Genomic DNA, 18,168 nt, shown 5'->3' on the forward strand with positions numbered 1-18,168 from the left:
CAAGAGCACGCACCTGGGTGTGGCTGAAACTTGTGAGCAAGTGAGGAAGTGTCTTCCTTTTCAGCAGGCCGGGTCTCCAGTGCAAGCTCGTCTGCAGACAGGAGCAGGGGCTTCCTCTGGGAGCAGGTCAGCAGCCGCTCCTTCGACAGCAGGAATAGAACAGCCAGAGGCACTGGGAGCTGAGAGCAATAGAGGGTCAGGAGAGCCTAGCCTGCTACATTTGTCCCATGCTGCAGGCTCACAGTCCAAGGTGCCCACCTCACCGTAGAACCTGTGCCAGCCTATGAGTCAGGCTTGGTAAGAACACTGCTGGCTCTGGCCACACCCATTCCCCACAGGAGATAGAGAAGCCTTTCAAAGCCTGCACTCACAAGGGTCTTCTGCTGCTGGGGCTAGGTGCTGGGTGACTGGCTGCTAACTTGCTTATGCCCTGCACTGCTGTCACAGTGTCTCCTGTTTTTGTCCCTCACAGCTCTATAAAATGTGATTGGGGGCGGGAGTCTGGAAAGACGGCTCAGCTAAGAGTACCTGCTACTCTTGCAGAGGACCTGGACTTAGTTCCCCGTACCCACATGGTGCTTCACAGCTGTCTGTAATTCTAGTTCCAGGGGGTCCAGCACCCTTTTCTGGCCTACATGGTCACTACACAAACACACGGCACACTTACATGCAGACAAAACACTCATACACCTCATAGGATTTTTGAAAATGCAATCAGAAGGCAGGGGATGCGGCTCAGTGGGTACTGCCTGCCAGATTATGTCTCCAGTACTACCAAGGGGTGTTGGAAAAAAGGGACTGAAAAGATTTTAATCGTGTTTTCCAGACAAGGCAAATGGGGCTCCAAGTTATTAGACAGCAACACACTGTTAGAATTGGAAGAGACCTGGGAGGTGAACTAGACACCCTGAGAGTGCAGGGTCCCCACTACACAGCTGGCACTGACATTCACTCTGGCTTGCACGTTCCTACCTCTGAGCTGCTGAAGTGATGGTATATCCTTGGAGGGTACTGGGCTCTGCTAGGAGCTTAAAGACTAAGCTAGAAAACGCAGGCACAGGTTAGTGCCTCTTCCCCCTCCCCCTGCCCAGCTCTCTGCTCTCCACACTGAGCCAGTCAGTCCCAACAGTGCTCCCTAGACCAATAGGAAGCTCCTCCTACTTCAGAGGTTGCCTGGAGAAGCAGCCACTGCCTCCCTCAGGTATCCCTGCCCAAGTCTAACCACCTTCACTGCCAGGAAGCTCTGTATCAAGTCTAACTGCTGTCCTTCCTGCTTGGGCTGTAAGCTGCCTCCTTTGCTTAGGAAAGAGCAGAAGACCAGTGAGCTACCAGAACGTTCTGGAAGTATTCGAGGGTAGCCATAAATGGGCCAGGCAGGAATGGAAGCCAAGCAGACACCCAACCTGGCAGTGCACCGCTCTTAGGGAGCCCCTGGGAACCCCTAAGAAAGCTGCTCACACCAGCCCGAAGGCAAAAAGCCGCCCATCCCCACACTGACATCTCCCTATGGTGACCGTGAGAGAGCCCCTTCCCACACTCAAAGCCAGTCAAGGCCACAGTCTGGCGCCGTGCCACATACCTGGAGTCTCGGTTACTCAAAAGACAAGAGCGTAAGATCCGCCTGGGGACACAGTGTAAGCCCATCTCACGTTTTACAACCACGGAGTCAAGTTCAAACAGACCTTGGTAGCTATAATGCCACACATGGAGCCCCGTCTCTGTACTCGGGGATCTAAGCTTTAACGGGGAAGACTCAGCCCTTCCTCCAGTAACTGGGGTAACAGGAAGCACACATAGAGGCTTCAGTGGCAGAAAGCCTGAGGGAAGGCCAGAGGGAAGCAGCCGGACTGGCAGCAGGACACTTACGAGGCCTTTCCAGGGATGGGAGAGGCTTCAGCGCAGATTGGTTGGCATGCTGGCAGGAACACCCAGCTTTTATAGGAATCCCATTCAGGGACACCAGTGCCACCCCGGAAGCCAGCCAATGTCAGGTAGGTGTGTATGTGTCTGAGCCTAAGAAGTGAGTGAGCTCACCGCTGTATTCCTTCAGCGGTAGGCTGCCTGTGTTCAGATACAAACGAATAGGGCAGGTCCCAGAACTCTTGTAGCAAGCAGCCTCACCAGTCTGTACCTTGGTGGGGAGAACAGACCCTGGACCTGTGCAGAGCTTCCTGTACACAGAACCCTAGCCTGGAGGCTGCTCAGCTGGGATCCTTCCCCTGCCAAGGACCCCTTAGAGGACACAGGTTCAAAGCTGCCTCGATCCAAAATGGTGGCCGTGATCATGAAAGGGTCAGAAGAAAGGGCAAGTGAAATCTTGCAGAGGGCCTCACTGTCTTCCCAACCCAGGGAAAGGAAGGCTATTTAGGAACAGGGCTGTGAGGCTGGAGGCGGTGGGCCTCTGATGAGACCTGGCCTCTCTCTCGCTCCCTATCAGGACCTCAGGGAGGTGTGCACCCTTCAGCATACAACTAGGAAGGGGGCTTAGGGTCCTTTCAGTTGGCCAGGTAGACCAGGTTGGCCTACTTCAGAGAGGCCCGAGGCCAAAGTAACAAGCTCTACACAGACCCTCTGCCCACAGCCAGGCCATTGGTCACCTGCAATAGCCTCACTTCCAGCCCATGATGAGTCAGACCCAGGAGGAGGCAATTAAGATAGTGTGAGCTGTTACTCCCAAGCCTGGTGGGTAAGAGGCACCCAGACTCCCTTCTGCTTCACCCAGGTTAACATGGGATTCTCTTGAGTTACAGAGCCCTGGAGGTTTCTAGGTAGAAGCCTAGAGTCAATGCTGACTTGGCTAGGTACACAAGGATCTAAGCCGGTCAGAGATGATCAGAGCCAGTGGTCTCTGTGCTATTTAGTTTCTTTTCTTTTTTAAAGATTTATAGACACACACACACACACACACACACACACACACACACACACACACACACACACTGTAGCTGTCTTCAGACAAACCAGAAGAGGGAATCAGACTCTATTACAGATGGTTGTAAGCCACCATGTGGTTGCTGGGAATTGAACTCAGGACCTCTGGAAGAGCAGTCAGTGCTCTTAACTGCTGAGCCATCTCCCCAGCACTGTTTACTTTCTTACTAACTTGACACACCAGTGTCACCTGGGGATAGAGAACCTTAACTGAGACAATGCCCCCAGGAGACTGGCCTGAGTCTCACAGGTAGTGGATGTAGACCACAGTAGAACAGGTAGTCCAGGGCTGTTTAAGAAAGCAAACTGGATAAGCCACAAAGGCAGTTAGCAGTGTTCCTCCCTGGCCTCAGTTCCTGCCCTGGCTTCTGTTAGTGATGGATTCTAAAGTGTAGGCTGGAATAAACCTTTTCTCCTCCAAGTTGTTTTTTGGCAAGTGCTTTATAGTGTGACAGATCCCCACTGGGTCAGTGTGTCTCTCTATCATTTCTACCACATCTCCCAGGCTTATCTTCCCAAGGAAGCAGGGACCCAAGGAGCAGGGTTCATTCCTGAGCCCACTCAACCCCATCAGTGGTGAAGGATCCTAGAGAAGAAGCTGCTATCTGCCTTGGCCTCTTGGTCGTGGAGCAAAAGGCCTGTTTTTCCACAAGGCCTCAGAGAACTTGGAAGGTGACCCTGATTTTCACTGTGTGAATATGGCTACTGCTTTGTTTCTTGAGAACTGCAAACACAGAGTCCCATTTGAGATGATTCCTACGGGCCATTTCTCCCTACTGCCTGCACACAGGGGACCTCGGCATGATCCTTGGCTCTGAAGATTCTATGCTATTGAGATGGACTGGGCGGCACGCACCACCCGCTCCCCCAGCTCCCTATCCCACCTGCCCCAATGACACTCACATTGATGAGAGCCATGATCCAGAAAGCATAGGATACGTGGTTCTCGGTCACATCCTTTGGGGGCGGCCTGGGGATCGTCTGGTTCATCCAAGGCTGGGCTGCTGCATGATGTTGGCTTAGGACCCGGGATACATGGCTTCTGGAGGTGGCATTGGCTGTGTTATTAGCAGGAAAGCAGTTGGCCTCTGACAGGAAGGGATCAGCGATCAGGGGGCTCAGCAGAGCACCAAGGCCCACGAAGAAATGAAGGACCTGGGTGGGGGGGATGGGCACCACTCAGCCTGGCTCAGGACTCGCATCCAGAGGCTACCACCTCCCCTCATCTTTACTTTGTGTCCCATCTAGGGGTCCCCTGCCTGGGCCTAGAGTTAGGAGGAAGATTCGGGAAGCAGGAGAAGAAGGAAGAATGTCAAGGAAAGTCCTCTTTCACTACCCCCGATGCTACCCCTGATGCCTGGAGTGATCGTGGGCCAATCCTCCTCCCCTCCCCTTTTATTTCCCCAACCTCAATTCCCACTGGTGCTGTCTCCTGTCATGGTGGTCAATTTTATCATCTTGACTGGATTAAGAAACCCCTAGGGCACCAAGAAAGCCCCCTTTTGGGTGTGTCTGTAAGGGCATTTCTTTTTTTTTTTTTTTTTTTTTTTGTTGTTGTTCTTTTTTTCGGAGCTGGGGATCGAACCCAGGGCCTTGGGCTTCCTAGGCAAGCGCTCTACCACTGAGCTAAATCCCCAACCCCTGTAAGGGCATTTCTACAGAAGCTTAACTAATGAGGGAACACCCAGCCAGAATATGGGTCGTACCATCCCTTCAGCTAAGGCCTGAGACTGAGTATAAAAGGAAAAGAAAACAGCCAGGCAAACCCTGGCATTCCTCTCTCTACTTCCTGGTTGGTGGCCAGGATTGAGCCACTCCTGACACCATTCCTTCTCTATCATTATGAACTATATTTCCCTGAACTTCAAGCCAAAATAAACTCTCCTCCATTAACTTGCTTTGTGAGGTACCTGGTAACATACATTATGTGACTAGAAAAGAAGGAGGAGAAGAGGGGAGCGATGGGAGAACAGACAGCAAGGCCGCAGCCCCACTGCCTTTCCTGGCTAGAGGACTTTTGTTAACACTGGGGTTCCTGGGAGAGATGACAAGGCAGGCAGAGGTCACCCCTGGAGAGATGAGGAAAGCTAAAGCCAGGCACTGAGTTACTGATGGTGTACGACCCAGCTAGTAAGTGAGCAGGATAGGCTGGGGAGAGCCCGGGGCACTCCCTGCACTTGGCCCACTACCCAGCCTCCCGCCGTGCAGCTCACCTGAAGGAAGAAGGCCGAGTCCTTCTGGTATATCCTCACCAACTGCATGTTGGCCACGGTGTCGATGCAGCCCATGGCTAGGCCCGCCAGCGCTATGACCGAGGCCAATACCGTCACATCATGGCAGAGGGGGATGACAGCAAACACCAGGGAGATGACCAGGGTAGAGGTGAAGAGAGCCCATAATGATTGGGCCAGGCTGGGCAGAGGAGAGCTGGAGTTAGCAGAGGAGCCCAGAGCCTTCCTGGAAGGCCAATCCTCCTTGCCATTGTTTTGCTACCAGCAGAAAGGGAACGGCTCATAAACTGTGGGTTGTAAGCAGGTGGATGAGTAGGCTCTGGTCCTAAGTACAGCAATGGCTTCTCATGACTGCCGTGAGCACACCAAATGCCATACTGGTGCTCGGAAAGGCCAACTGGCACGTTAGGTAGTTTAAAACCTTATTCTCTCCAGGCAATTGTATGCAATAATATTCCTGTCCCTCTTGGCGAGGCTATTTTGAGCATCTCAAGGGAACGGTGCCATACATCTACAATTAAAGGTTGGGGACCCAGGATGAGCCTGAGCCTGGAAGTCCTCAGCTGGGTAAGAGTAGGGGTCAGGTAAGCCACATGTGCCCTTCACACAGGAATTGACAAGGGCCGTGCTGCCAGGCAAGACCAGGCTCTCAGGACCAAAGCCACAGCACAGAATTTGGTTAATTTAGTGACTCCTCTTTAAGGACAGAGGTCAGGGGTTATTCCTACTAAGACCAGTCTGAGGAGTTCCCAGTTCAGACAGACATCAGGGCAGCCCTCCCCAGGCATGCTGAGTGAGGGCTGTCCCCATGAGAGGTCGATGCCAAGGTCTTGTTGGCAGGGAATTCCGCCTGATACCAAATGCCCATAAAGGATCTCAGACTTGTGGGTTTTAGGACCAGTCTACAGGCTAACGTACTGTGTTGGGGGGCAGAGTTGGGCAGCAAGAAGGTTCTGGAGGTTGTGGAAGAACATCCTCAGATTATGAAAAGGGGGAGGTAAGGCAAACTGATCTCTGAGGTTCCAGAACACTGGGAGGGAAGTGGGGGCAGTCCCTGGAGATGAAGCAGGCTGCCCTTTGTCAGCATTTGACTCTGATCACCTCGGCACACTGCCACCCCGTCTCCTTGTATCTGATTAAAAGCCTTTATCTGAAGAGTTCTGTTGATAGCAGTAGTTCGTTATTTTGTTATTTTTCTCATTTCCAGGCTGATCTGTTGGGGGAGATTACTGTTCATGACCCCTGTCTGTTCCCTCTTGGAACCTGAGGGTAGACTTAGGCCTGGCATAATAGGATGGAGGGAAAGTGGCTACAATTTGGGTGGTCTGTTCACCGGAACAGACTTGCAAGGGAGGCTTGCAGCTCTCCCTTGGGTCCTGCTCTGACAGTCCCCAGCCTGACAACCCTGCTATCCTACTTGGGTGCTTGCTTGTATTTCTGTTTCCTGCTTTGTGGTACCACATTTCATTTGCTTCTTCCTCTGGACCCAGTACACAAGGGATACCTATCCATGTGAAAATGGTAGACCTCTTTTCCACTCTCTCTTCCCCCCACCCCAGCTCCTTTCCTAGTATAAGACAGATAGGCAACCTCTTGAGGACCAACTTCAGGGATGGCACAAGACACTTCTTTTTTTTTTTTTTTTTTTTTTTGGTTCTTTTTTTCGGAGCTGGGGACCGAACCCAGGGCCTTGCGCTTCCTAGGTAAGCGCTCTACCACTGAGCTAAATCCCCAGCCCCAAGACACTTCTAAGTATACCTTCACCAACCCACTATCACCACCTCCCTCACCAAGTCAAGTACAAAGGCTGTCTGAGGAACTAACACATCACACACACACCTGTTCTCCCAGCGCTTAGGAGGCAGACGGAGGAAATGGAGAGATCAGTACCAGGCTGGGCTACATAGCAAGAACATTTATCACGCATACAAAAGAACCCAAACAATTGGGCAAGAGGTGGGAGAGCTCGATGGGAGACTGTGTGTCTTGCGTGTGTCTGGCGTGCACCCTGGGGCTGGAGCTTGTGTGGAAGTAGTTCAATATAGTACTCAGGCTTGCAGCAAAATCCTGAGGGGTGGGACCTAAGACCGGTCAATCAGGAAGAAACCACAGGGGTAGGGGAAGGTGAGGACGGGTGTGTGAAAGCCACTAGCATTTCTTCGGCACCATAGACTTAGTACGTCTGAGAATCCTGTAAGGTGGACTTGAAGCTTGTGGCCATTTGACCTATAAGTGAACCCTGCTAGGAGGAAGCAGACATGGAAAAGCCCTTCCCTGTGTCTCCTGCCAGGACTTGGGGTATGATTGGAGTCTAGGCTTGCAGCTAGAGTCTGGAAGGCTGACCCCACATTTGTTCACTCTTCAAGGTGCTGTGCATTTACATTCTAGAAATCCTTTGGTACTAAAGCATATTCATTGCCTATTTTAAATGGGTCACTAAGCATTATAGAGGAATCGTGTTGAAACGGTTTGACATCAAGGATGCGGTGGAGTGTGTGTGGTCAACACGCTGGGCTCAATGCTCGACTCTGCTACTGCCTGATGGTGAGACCTGTGGCAAGCCACTTCCACCTAGCCCCTGTGAGCTTCTAATTGGGGATAGCACGTCTTCCTTCTCAAAGCCCCGGGCAGCTCCTCTCCGATACTCTTCCTTCCTTGCAGCCCTGGGCTTCGTCAAAGTCAATGCAGGACCCAGGATATGTGCCAGCAAGAAGAGGACACAGATCTGTGCCAACTCCAGGCTTCTTCCCACCTATCTCTGTGCCTGATGCCATACTCAGAGAGTGATCCCTGGAGTGATCCAGGAGTAGACCAGGAACCCACCTCCTTCCTGGTCCCGCACAGTGGCACAGTTAGAGCAGCAGCAGCGAGATCTTCTCACTTTAAAGATCAGGAAACTGAAGTCTAGGTGAGAAGGGAGTGGAATACAACTGAGACCAGAGTCCTGATGCCAAGGAGGGCAGAGACCATAGAGTGCCATTGGCCTGTCCTCCGCTGGAACTCGGATGTGAATTTGGGTCAGTTAAAGGCATCTCTTTCCTCCAAGGCTTAAGAAACTCGCCAGCAAGCCTGATAAATGGTCAAGTTACTGATTAATGACTCCACTCGGAGTTGTAAATGTGAGTGGAGAGGAGGGACCAGCGTCCTCTCCCTCAGGCTGGCTGTGACTATGGTGGTGTTGCCTGCTAGGCCACTTTGCCTATGTGACCTTGAGAAGGCAGCTAACCCCCTCTCAGCAAGGGTTGCCAGGTACACATGTGACCTCCTTGGGGTGTCCCTGCCTTGGGCACCTGTTTGTGACTTCCTGGTACTGTGAAAAGAGGCAGTGGCTCCATACAGGCAGAGAGAGCCTACGCCTGCCCTCTGCCCCCTGATGGGGAAGAATACTGCTGAACCCCAACTCCATGCTGCCTGGGTCTGGGATAGCACATTCTCCTCAGGAACTCCCTCTCCATGGCAGGGATGACAGGATCTCGCCTTTCTCATGGAAAGGGCTGGAGGGCAGATTGGAGGAAGTCACAGTGGGCCCCCTATCAACCTCAAGGGGACAGAGAGTCCATGCCTCCAGGAACTAGGGTCAGTGAGCAATTTTTCTCTCAGCCGATGGGGGCAAGGAAGGTTCCCTATAACTCAGTCACCTCAGGCCTCTGTGCTGATGTTTCAGCTTGTTCAGGGTCCTATGTTGGGGAGGCAGGACTGCCTGTTTGACTCGGGCTGTGGCCGCACCTTCCTCAGCGGCTCACTGGGTGCTTGGCATGTGAGAAGTGCCGTCCACCCAATGTTAGGCCTGTCTGCCTAGAGCACCTCTCCCCCACTTCCTGACATGCCTGACCTGTTCTGCAGTTCCTAATGTCACCTCCCCAAAGTGGCCTGCCCAGAACACCTAGTTAAAGCAGCCATAACTCAGCTCTGTCCCTCTCTGTCCCCATCCTATGTCACCACCACACACTGCCCTCCAGAATGGACATTTGGCAAGAGCAGGGGGCCTCAGCCCTGAATCAGCGTATGACTTAAGAAACTTTTGTTGAATCAATTAACTGATTCATGGGATGAGTTCTAATTAAAACCTGGATACATGGTTTCTTTACTATCACATCCCAACTATTTAAGTGTGCAATTCATCTTTCTTTTCATCGTGTGAGTAGTGATCCCATTACCATAGTTTAAGTTTTGAGGTTTGTTTAATTTGGTTTTGTGAGAGTTAGGGTCTCATTATATAGCAAGGCTTGTCGAGAATTCACAATCCTCCTGCCTCAACAGCTCCCCCCATGCCTAATCACCCTACCAAGTACTGGGATTATGGGCCTGAATTGCTGTGTCCAGTTTAAATTTAAAGTATTTCTGTCACCTCAGAGAGAAACCCTATATCCATCAGCAGTCACCCGTGTGCTGTTTCTTACCACTTACTACAAGGTTTTTTTTTTCCACTCCAGATCCTATGTACTGGACAGCTCATGTGACCGGTCTCATATCCTGTGTGGTCTTTCATTACTGGCTGGTTCCTATCCAGCACTTTGGCTGAATGAGACACACCGTATGGGTGACTCTGTAGGCTGCCTGATCCTTATTTATGCCCCATTTTATTTACCTGGCCACCTGCTTATGAAAGTGTACCTTACTTATTATGAGCAATGCTGCTGTGAACATCCATGGACACCTTTTTGTGTGGACAGATGTTTTTTACTTCCCTAGGGCATGTTCTGTGGAGTGCACTTGCTGGGGACAAATTCTCAATGAGTCCAGGCTGGCCTCCAACTCCTTATGTAGCAGAGGATAACTCTGAATTCCTGATCCTCCCGTCCGTCTGTCTCCATCTCCGGAGGATGGGGATTGCAGGCGTACACCACTACGCCTGGCTTTGAGATGTTTTTAAATAAGAACCTGTCTAGTGCTCAATTCCCTTGAGGAGTCTGGCGCATATAACATGTTTCCAACAAGGTTTGTAGCATGCTGAAAGGTGGACAAGCTGAGGAAAGGACAGACAAAGGCCGTCTAGAAATGAGGCCAATCAGAGCCCAGTCCAAGGGGGAGAACTGTCAGTGCTGTGCTCCTGGACTTCGAAGGCCCAGTGACTTGAGATGCAACTGGACCACGGAGCTGGCAATGAGGAAGGGTATGAAGTCTCAGTTTGCTACAAAGGATTTCCAGGGGGGGAGGAGGGGGCATTCTTAGCTGAGTCCAAGCAGCATGGGGTCTGAAGGAGTTCAACTTAAAAGAATAGATACAGGAGGTGTCAACTGGCAAATGTTGACCTCAAGAAGCCCGGCAACCACTTAGTACAGGGGAGAAGCTATGGGGAGTTATGGGGGTCTTTGGAGAAGATCTCAAAACATGTTATCTACTGATGTCCCTGCGATAGGGGGTTTCCCAACTGCCCTGGGTGGTTAGACAGGTCCCACAAAACCAGGAAACAACAACAGCAGCAGCAGCAGCAACAACAACAAAACCCCTAACCTTTTGTCTAAATACCCATCACCTCTTTCGTAAACCACAAGCCTAACCACTCTGCCAACCAAGTCTCTTCTCTAGATTTCCTCTTTGTGCTCAACAAGATTTTTCGAAGGGAGGCTCTATTGGGTTCTTGTAGCTGCTCTTCCTCCTGTTGGGCCTGCAGATGGCCTGCTTTTAAAGGTCAAGGTCTTTGTCTCTGCTAGGTGCAGGAAGGAAGACTGGTGTTGCCCTGAGGACCTACTCCAATACCTGCCCCACAGTGGTGTCTAGAAGGCCCCTGTGACCCAAGAGCTCTCAAATTAGGGTAAGCAGTAGATAGTGCTTAAGCAGAACTGCAAAGAAAGGCACTCTGGTGTGTCACTCCCACACCCTCTCCATACAGCTGGTCCTTGAGATTTGTTAAGGCAATCCCCTTTTACCAGTGCCAGCCTGGCACACTGACTGGTAATCACTTAAGCTGAAAAGCACTTCCTTGCAAAGACATTAGCATTTCAACAGAGACAGGCGAGGCTGTGCTACACTAGCGAGAGGCCCGTGTCAGGGCTGGTAGAGCTTCTGTTCACTTTGTGGGGTGGGGATGGGGAGACATCCTAGAGTTAACCAGATGGGTGATATCCTTGCTAACACTCAGGGTCTTCTTCCCTTCGTTCCCACCAGAACCCTGCTTTGCTCTTTATCAAACAAAATGGTTCTTGGTGACATTTTGTCTTGCTGTGAGTGCTAAAGCTCAGAATTTAAATTTGAACCACCAGGAGTTCTACCCAGCCAAGGAAGGTCCCAACAGGAGGCCAGGAGGCTCCCACTGCCTTCCTAGGCACTGCCAGAGCTCAGGAATACTCAGCCCATGAAGATCCACAGAATACCCATCTCTTGGATGAAGCTTAGCTATGGGGCTGCCGCTGACACACATAAGGCATGAGCCACTGTCTAGGCATCTGGGACTATAGTCAAATGCCCATGTTCAAACCCTGGAACGATGTAATATCAGACAAAGTGACTCCCCCTCCTCCTTCCTGCCTTTCTTTTTCTTTTTTGGGGGGGAGGTAGTGGTGGTGGTGCTTGAGACAGAATCTTGCTATGTAGCCCAGGCTGGCCTCCAACTCAAGATTCTTTTGACTTAGCCTCCAGCGAGCTGGGATCAGCAACCCTAGCTAAGTCTCTTAACCCTTCCGTGTCTCCACTTCCTTCTGTGTAAAATGGAGACAACAACATTACTTTGCAGGCTGTGGTAAAAACCAAATGGGTTGATATAAGACCTTGTGCACAGTGGTGCTATTGTTGATACTGTTGTGGTTTCCTGCTGCAGGATTCTCTCTCTCTCTCTCTCTCTCTCTCTCTCTCTCTCTCTCTGTTGCCTATTCAGAGCCTTGGTGGATCCGAGATCTAGAGGGAGGACCAAAGCCAGGGATGGCCCAGTTAGAGGGGTATATCTCTGCCCACTTCAGAAGAGTGAGCTTGCCCACCTGTCCCTAACGATGGTCCTCATTCTCGTTCCTGTTTGAGCTACATTTGTTCCTAAAACATCTAGGATGGTGAATACAACACAGACCATCTGTGAGGGTTGGGAGTGTGGCCCAGCCTTGGGGAGTTTGCCCGGCAATTAGGCTTTCCTGGGTTCCATTCCCAGCACCCCCAAACAACAACAGAGGCCCTCCTCTGACATTCAGAGACACCCCCTCTTCCTTTTCATGTATTTTCTAGTTGAACAGATCATCAGAATTCCTGTACATTCGATTCTATCCCAAACCCACAAAGTGCCGATAAGCAGGAGGAGACTTGCTTCTGAGAATTCGTGCATTTGCAAGAGGATGTGGGGGGAAAAATAAAAATAGTCACTGTCCAGGTGCTGGGGTGCAGCAGGCTCTGGATTGCTAAGTCTGGGGTCCATCTTATATTGACACCTGTATTGCATCTTTCCACAACTGCACACCTGGACAACTGAGCCCTAAAGGCCTTTGGCCCAGAATGGCCACTACACAAGGTCTTTATCTATCTATCTATCTATCTATCTATCTATCTATCTATCTATCTATCTATCCATCCATCCATCCATCCAACTATCCATCCGTTTTTGCAACAGACCTCCCAATAGTGGTTTTGCAGTCCAGATAATTGTTCCTTTAGGAAGCAGAACGAGGAAGACCACACAGCAGCCTCTAGTGTGCAAGACGTTCATTTCTCAGTTCTAGGTCTCAGTTCTAGGTCTATTCCTGGCTGGCTGTACAGAGACTGAAGGCTGCTGCCTTTCTAGAAATATCCTAAGAGGGGTTCCTACATCAAGAAAATGGAGCTCTGCATGTCACCCAGAAGGGTGGCATTCTGAGTGCCAGGGAGAGACCAGAGCTCTGTCCTGCCAGAGGCCAGGGAGGAGTAACAAGGTGGAGGGTACAGAGTGGGGGGGATCCTGGGTACCAGAGATGAGCATGAGAGGCTCTACACTTCTCTACCTGGCCCTAGCTATGTGAATTTTAGGGGCCCAAGGGCTCAGCACTCCGCGGCAGTGTCCTGTCTCCTTTAGGACACCCTGAGAGCCTCATTATCTAGGTAAAGGGATCAGCTGTGTCAATTGATGTGGAGCCACTGTTAGTGGAGCCACCAATGGGTTCCCTGTCACTGAGAACTGCCCCCTGAGCTGGCGCCGCCAACTGTCTTTTCCTCAGTGCCAATTCCACCTCCGGCGCTGGGGCTACAAAATCTCAGAGGAACAGAGCAATAAGGGTCTTACGCATCTCTGTACATCCCATCACTCCTTGGCTGGTGGGCTCGGTGAGCGAGGGCGCAAGGGTTCTGAGCTCTCTCGGGGGTGAGTGAGACAAATACATAGCCCAGATGTCACCTTCAGTCCCGAGAGAGTTTTCCGGGAGAGCTTGTGGTGGGGGAGGGAGGCAGCCCCTAGGCTAAGATCCAGCCCAGCTGGGCAGGTGGTCACAGCTGCAGGGATGTGGAGGGGCGCAGGGGGAGCGACACTCACGTCCTCTTGAAGACACCCCCGAGGGCGCTACCCAGCAGGAGGCAGAGCTGCTGCGAGAAGAAGACCCAGGAGATCTGGGGCAGAGAGCTGTGCGTCTGGCAGCGCAGGTCCAGCAGCGTGGGCCCCAGGAAGGCGATGCACAGGCCGAAGCTGAAGAAGACGCTCCAGTAGGTGAGCGTGGGCTGTAGGTTGCGGCGGAGCAGCCCTGACACCCGACCGTCGCAGCCCATGGCTCGGCCGGCAGCTCACAGCGAGCCCTGGGCCGAGTGCGGCGGCCAACCGGAGGCCGGGCGGGGAGGAGAAGAGAGGAGGGGAGTGCCGCGCGGCTGCCCCGCCCTCGGCCAGCGCGGGGACGCCTGGAGGTCCGGGGCGTCGCGGACGCACGTGTCCCGCCGCGGGGACCGCCCCACCTCGCTTCACGTTCCCTGGGGCCCCCGACTGGAACCCATCCAGGAGCGCGACCCGCCAGCTAGTGCCAGAGGCTCCGCGCGCGCCCTACTCCAAGCAGCCTTTCCGCCTGGCGATCTGAATCCTCTTTACTTGGTCCTGGGGGTGCTGCGGGTGGACTTTGAGGGTCTGCCACCGCCGCCCTCTACCCCGAGCATCCTACCCACCACGGGAGTAAGAGCAGTCCTACCTGTTCATGGTTTTCTTGTGGCTTTCGTTTGGAACCTCAAAGGCTCCAGTACATTGTCATTTGGAAAAACAAACACCCCCCAGAAACTTGGACATTCGTTTTACTGCTTTTAGGTTCTGGGATTGCCCCCCAAGGCCTGTAGCATGCAAGGCAACTATCCCCAGCCCTAGAAACTTAGGTCTTCTCCATTCTATGCTTGGGGATGGGAGGCCATCACTCCCACACCTGTCCCACCACAGGTGTGCAAGGCAGTAAGGCCTGGCTCCGATTAGGACTCTTTTTCTCCTTCCCAATGCAGTGAGGGAGGACAGGAACTCCGGGACTCCCAGAGGAATGCTGAGATAATTCTCCAGGCAGAGTTCTCTTCCTACATGAAAAGGCCTTGGCAGGGTGGAGGGGTTGTTCACACTCCAAGACCCTGATGCTGACCCCAGTGGCCTGGGACAGTTGTGTGTGGTCCTGCTCCTGAGGGAGTTAGGATGTGGTGTCCACACCAGAACCTAGAAGCAGGGCAATTAAGGCCGTTCAGTGTCTCCTTTGCCAAGTGTCTTAATAGTGGTGGAGGCTGTGACATCATCACACTTGTATCCAGGGGTACCAGGGCTGAGAGTTCACAGCCCTGTGGCTGTGTAGTGCCATGGCAACTTGTCGTGAAGTGGAGATAGCAGGCACACCACCTCAAAGTGCTACCCCGTACCTGTTCCAGCCTGTCCTGAAATATGCATTAGAAGAAGGCTCTAGTTAGCGTCCCTCTGGCTCATTTACTCTGTGGGGGATGGCATGGACTAATTTAATGGCAGTACGGGCAGGACTTATAGTACGTAGGATAAAGTACAAAGTTATGACCTGAAAAATCTGTGATCATTAGGCACTGCTGTGAAATTCTAGAGAAATGGCAGCTCAGAGATGGGAGGGGTGACCTGGGGCTCAGACCCCTATCCCCTCCCCATTATCCCTGTGATGTGATAGCGTGTTTCTTCTTGACTGACACTTTTATTGATGTAGACTTTGCCATTTGTTTTCATTTCTTAAAACATTTTTTTAGATTTATTTTGTGAATGCTTTGCCCGCCTGGATGTCTGTGCACCATGCGCATGCCTGGAGCCTGTGAAGGGTCAGGAGAGGGTGTCAGATTGCCTGGAACTGGACTTACAAATATTTGTGAGCCACCATGTGGGTGCTGGGAATTGAACCTGTGTCCTCTACAAGAACAACCAGTGCTCTTAACCGCTGAGCCATCTGCAGCTCCTGCTTGTCAGTTCCCAGGGGCCCGCTCCCATTGTGCATCAGCTGTGGGTAGGATGAGTCTTGCACTAAACTGAAATGTTCCTCCTGGTCACTGTTCCCCAGAGCCTCACAGAACAACCCTCCCGTTCTGCACCTGTCAGTCCCTCCCCTCGACACGTGGTCTGCGTGCAAGGACTTCACACATAGGATCTAGACACAGGGATTTTATGTCTCCAGGTAGAGTACCTGGAACCTTCCACGTTTTTCTAGAGGATGCATCCCAGCCACAGTGCCCCCTACTGGCTGGCTTATCAGCCACAATGGCGATGATGAGCCTTGTAGCAGCCCAAGTCTGGTCTGGGGTGTTAGGGATAGTTTATAGTTTGATGTGAATCGTGGTTACTGTTGACTCTCAGAGACTGACATTTCCAATATATTGCTTTTTGTTTGTTTGTTCATTTCACAATTAGAGCTAAATAAAAACCACAATGTTTAAAATGTTTAAAACAAAGACCTAGTAACCTGTAACCTGTACTTTCCTCTTTCCTCCTCTCCACACCTCCACTCCCTTCCCTTTCTCTTCCTTTCTTCTTTCCATTTTTTTGTTTGTTTGTTTGTCTGTCTGTTTCCCCATTTGGCTAAAGACCAAACTCAGTGTGCTCTCTATTCAACACCACATGCATGTTCTGCCACTGAGCTAAACCCCAGCCTTCCCGGAACCCTGCCTTCTCCCTCTCTCCTAACATGGGGAGAGGATTCCGTGGAAATCCCTTAGCAGCAATATGGCCAGATTGCAAAAGCAATCCATCACGCATCTCATAAAGGGAGAGTGGGGACCAGAACACACCTGGTGGTGCTTCTATGTAGGATAACAATTGTCCCCTCATTTGGACTCGGAGACTGTCTCCAGAACTAGTCACTTCCTGACAATCACTTAAAAGCTCTTAAGATTGTGTAAACATATCCTTTCTTTCCTCCTCTATAGAAAAACAGACACCTAGGTCTCCAAGTGGCATTGGTTGGGTAGGTTAATCACACCTCCTGTGGCTTCACCCACATGGGGGTTCAACCTTTTATCCCATTTAATGTCCCTTGGTTTATTCGAACAAACTTCCACAGGACAGAGGGAATCTCTCTCCACCCCTCCGCCACCCAGTTAGAAACATCTGTAAAAGTTTACTGGGCTGCACACTTAAGGCATAGGCATTTTATCGTGTGTACTGTACTGTAATGAAATAGAGATAGAGGTAAGAAAGCAAGAATGAGGTGAACCCCCCCTCCCCCGCAGCCCGAGTCCATACTCAACCTCCTCACAGTCGAGGCTGCTGGATGCTGTAATGTGTGGGGCTTTGGGTGGAGACATCGGGTAAGGAGGGGGGCAGCCGAGTGGTAGACTCTGCAAAGGGGATAACTTGAAAAGCCAGAGGGAGCTTCTGCCCCGGAAGATGATCTGGAGCAGGTGATGTGGGGAGCGGATGAATGGAACCTACAAAGGTCCGACTCATCCTCTCTTTATTTAGGGGAGGCCCAGGAACTTTGGCTGGGGAAAACTCAGATCGGTCTGTTATGAACGAGTGCACCAAGATCCATCATACAGATTCCAGGACAAGGGAGTCCCACAGTTGCATGGGAGAGGAGGGCGACTGTCAGGGAGATAATCTTCTCCCGCTCCAGGCTACTGCTACTGGGCTGAACACGATTGGCTGAGCCGTTTGCAGGTATGAAGTTCGTTAGTCGTTTGTGAGATTGTTACAGCTGCTGTATCCAATAAAAGACGTTATAATACTTTCTGAGGTCTTGGCCCAGCTCAAGGCTCTCACTGCCGTGTTATTTTCATAGCCAGTTTAAGAATTCTACTTCCCTAGCCAGGAGGCTACATGCCTACAGTCCCAGCATCTGAGAGGTGGAGGAGGAGTTCCCGGTCACCCCAGCTATAGCAAGAGTTGGCTATGCTATATGAAACTCTGCCTAAAAAAAAAAAAAGCAATAAATTTCTATGCAGTAGCCTAATGTTTGCCTAGATCAGTAGTTCCTTAAAGTCCCCCCGACTCCATTTTATTTTTCATTTAGCTCTTTGAGACAGGCTTTCTCTGTGCAGTCCTGGCTGTCCTAGAGCTCATTCTGTAGACCAAGCTGGCCTCTAATGCAGAAATCCACCTGCCTTGAGGCCTCTCAGGAGCTAGAATCAAAGACGTGTGCCACCACACCCAGATTAAGGCTCTAATTTTATTTTAAAATCCTTCAAATGCCAGTTTTTATGAGGAAGAGAGGCTCACAAGGCCTTAATGGTTGCTGGAAGAGGAAGAGACATTTTCTACAGTAATGTGGTCTCTGGTAACCCACCCATGTTCCTATAAGTAATACTCATCCTGGGGTCCTATAAGTAACTACTTAAATTCACGGGATTAACATGCAATACACACACTTACAGACACACACATACACACATACATATCATCACAGACATATACACTCACATACATATACACACACTTACACACAGACACATACACTCACAGACACATATATACACACACAAACTCACACATATACACACACAGACATTCACAGACACACACAGACACTCACAGACACTCGCATACACATAGACACTCTCACATACATGCATTTACATACACTCGGAGATATACTCACAGACATAGACACATACACACACGTACACACACTCATAGACACACAATATGAAAGTACACAGAACT

General features: G+C 51.2%; 1 protein-coding gene across 5 annotated transcripts in view; it reads right to left on the bottom strand.

Moving 5' to 3' along the window:
• Window positions 1-13,986, bottom strand: part of Mfsd4a (major facilitator superfamily domain containing 4A) — a 47,313-nt gene extending 33,327 nt beyond the window's left edge. For 2 of the 5 annotated variants that reach the window (XM_063272534.1, XM_006249791.3), the window contains exons 1-4: window positions 13,585-13,981; window positions 5,145-5,343; window positions 3,835-4,086; window positions 14-179 (exon numbers count right to left, since the gene is read on the bottom strand). In XM_063272534.1, coding sequence (XP_063128604.1) covers window positions 14-179; window positions 3,835-4,086; window positions 5,145-5,343; window positions 13,585-13,814 — 847 coding nt within the window. In that variant the 5' untranslated portion in view covers window positions 13,815-13,981. Of the gene's footprint in view, window positions 1-13; window positions 180-3,834; window positions 4,087-5,144; window positions 5,344-13,584 lie in introns of those variants that run through there. The other 3 variants (NM_001109069.2, XM_039090963.2, XM_063272533.1) reach the window with 3 other exon arrangements.
• Window positions 13,987-18,168: the final 4,182 nt, after the last annotated feature.

Source organism: Rattus norvegicus, chromosome 13 (genome assembly GCF_036323735.1).
Source record: "Rattus norvegicus strain BN/NHsdMcwi chromosome 13, GRCr8, whole genome shotgun sequence".
NCBI classification, from domain to species: domain Eukaryota; kingdom Metazoa; phylum Chordata; class Mammalia; order Rodentia; family Muridae; genus Rattus; species Rattus norvegicus.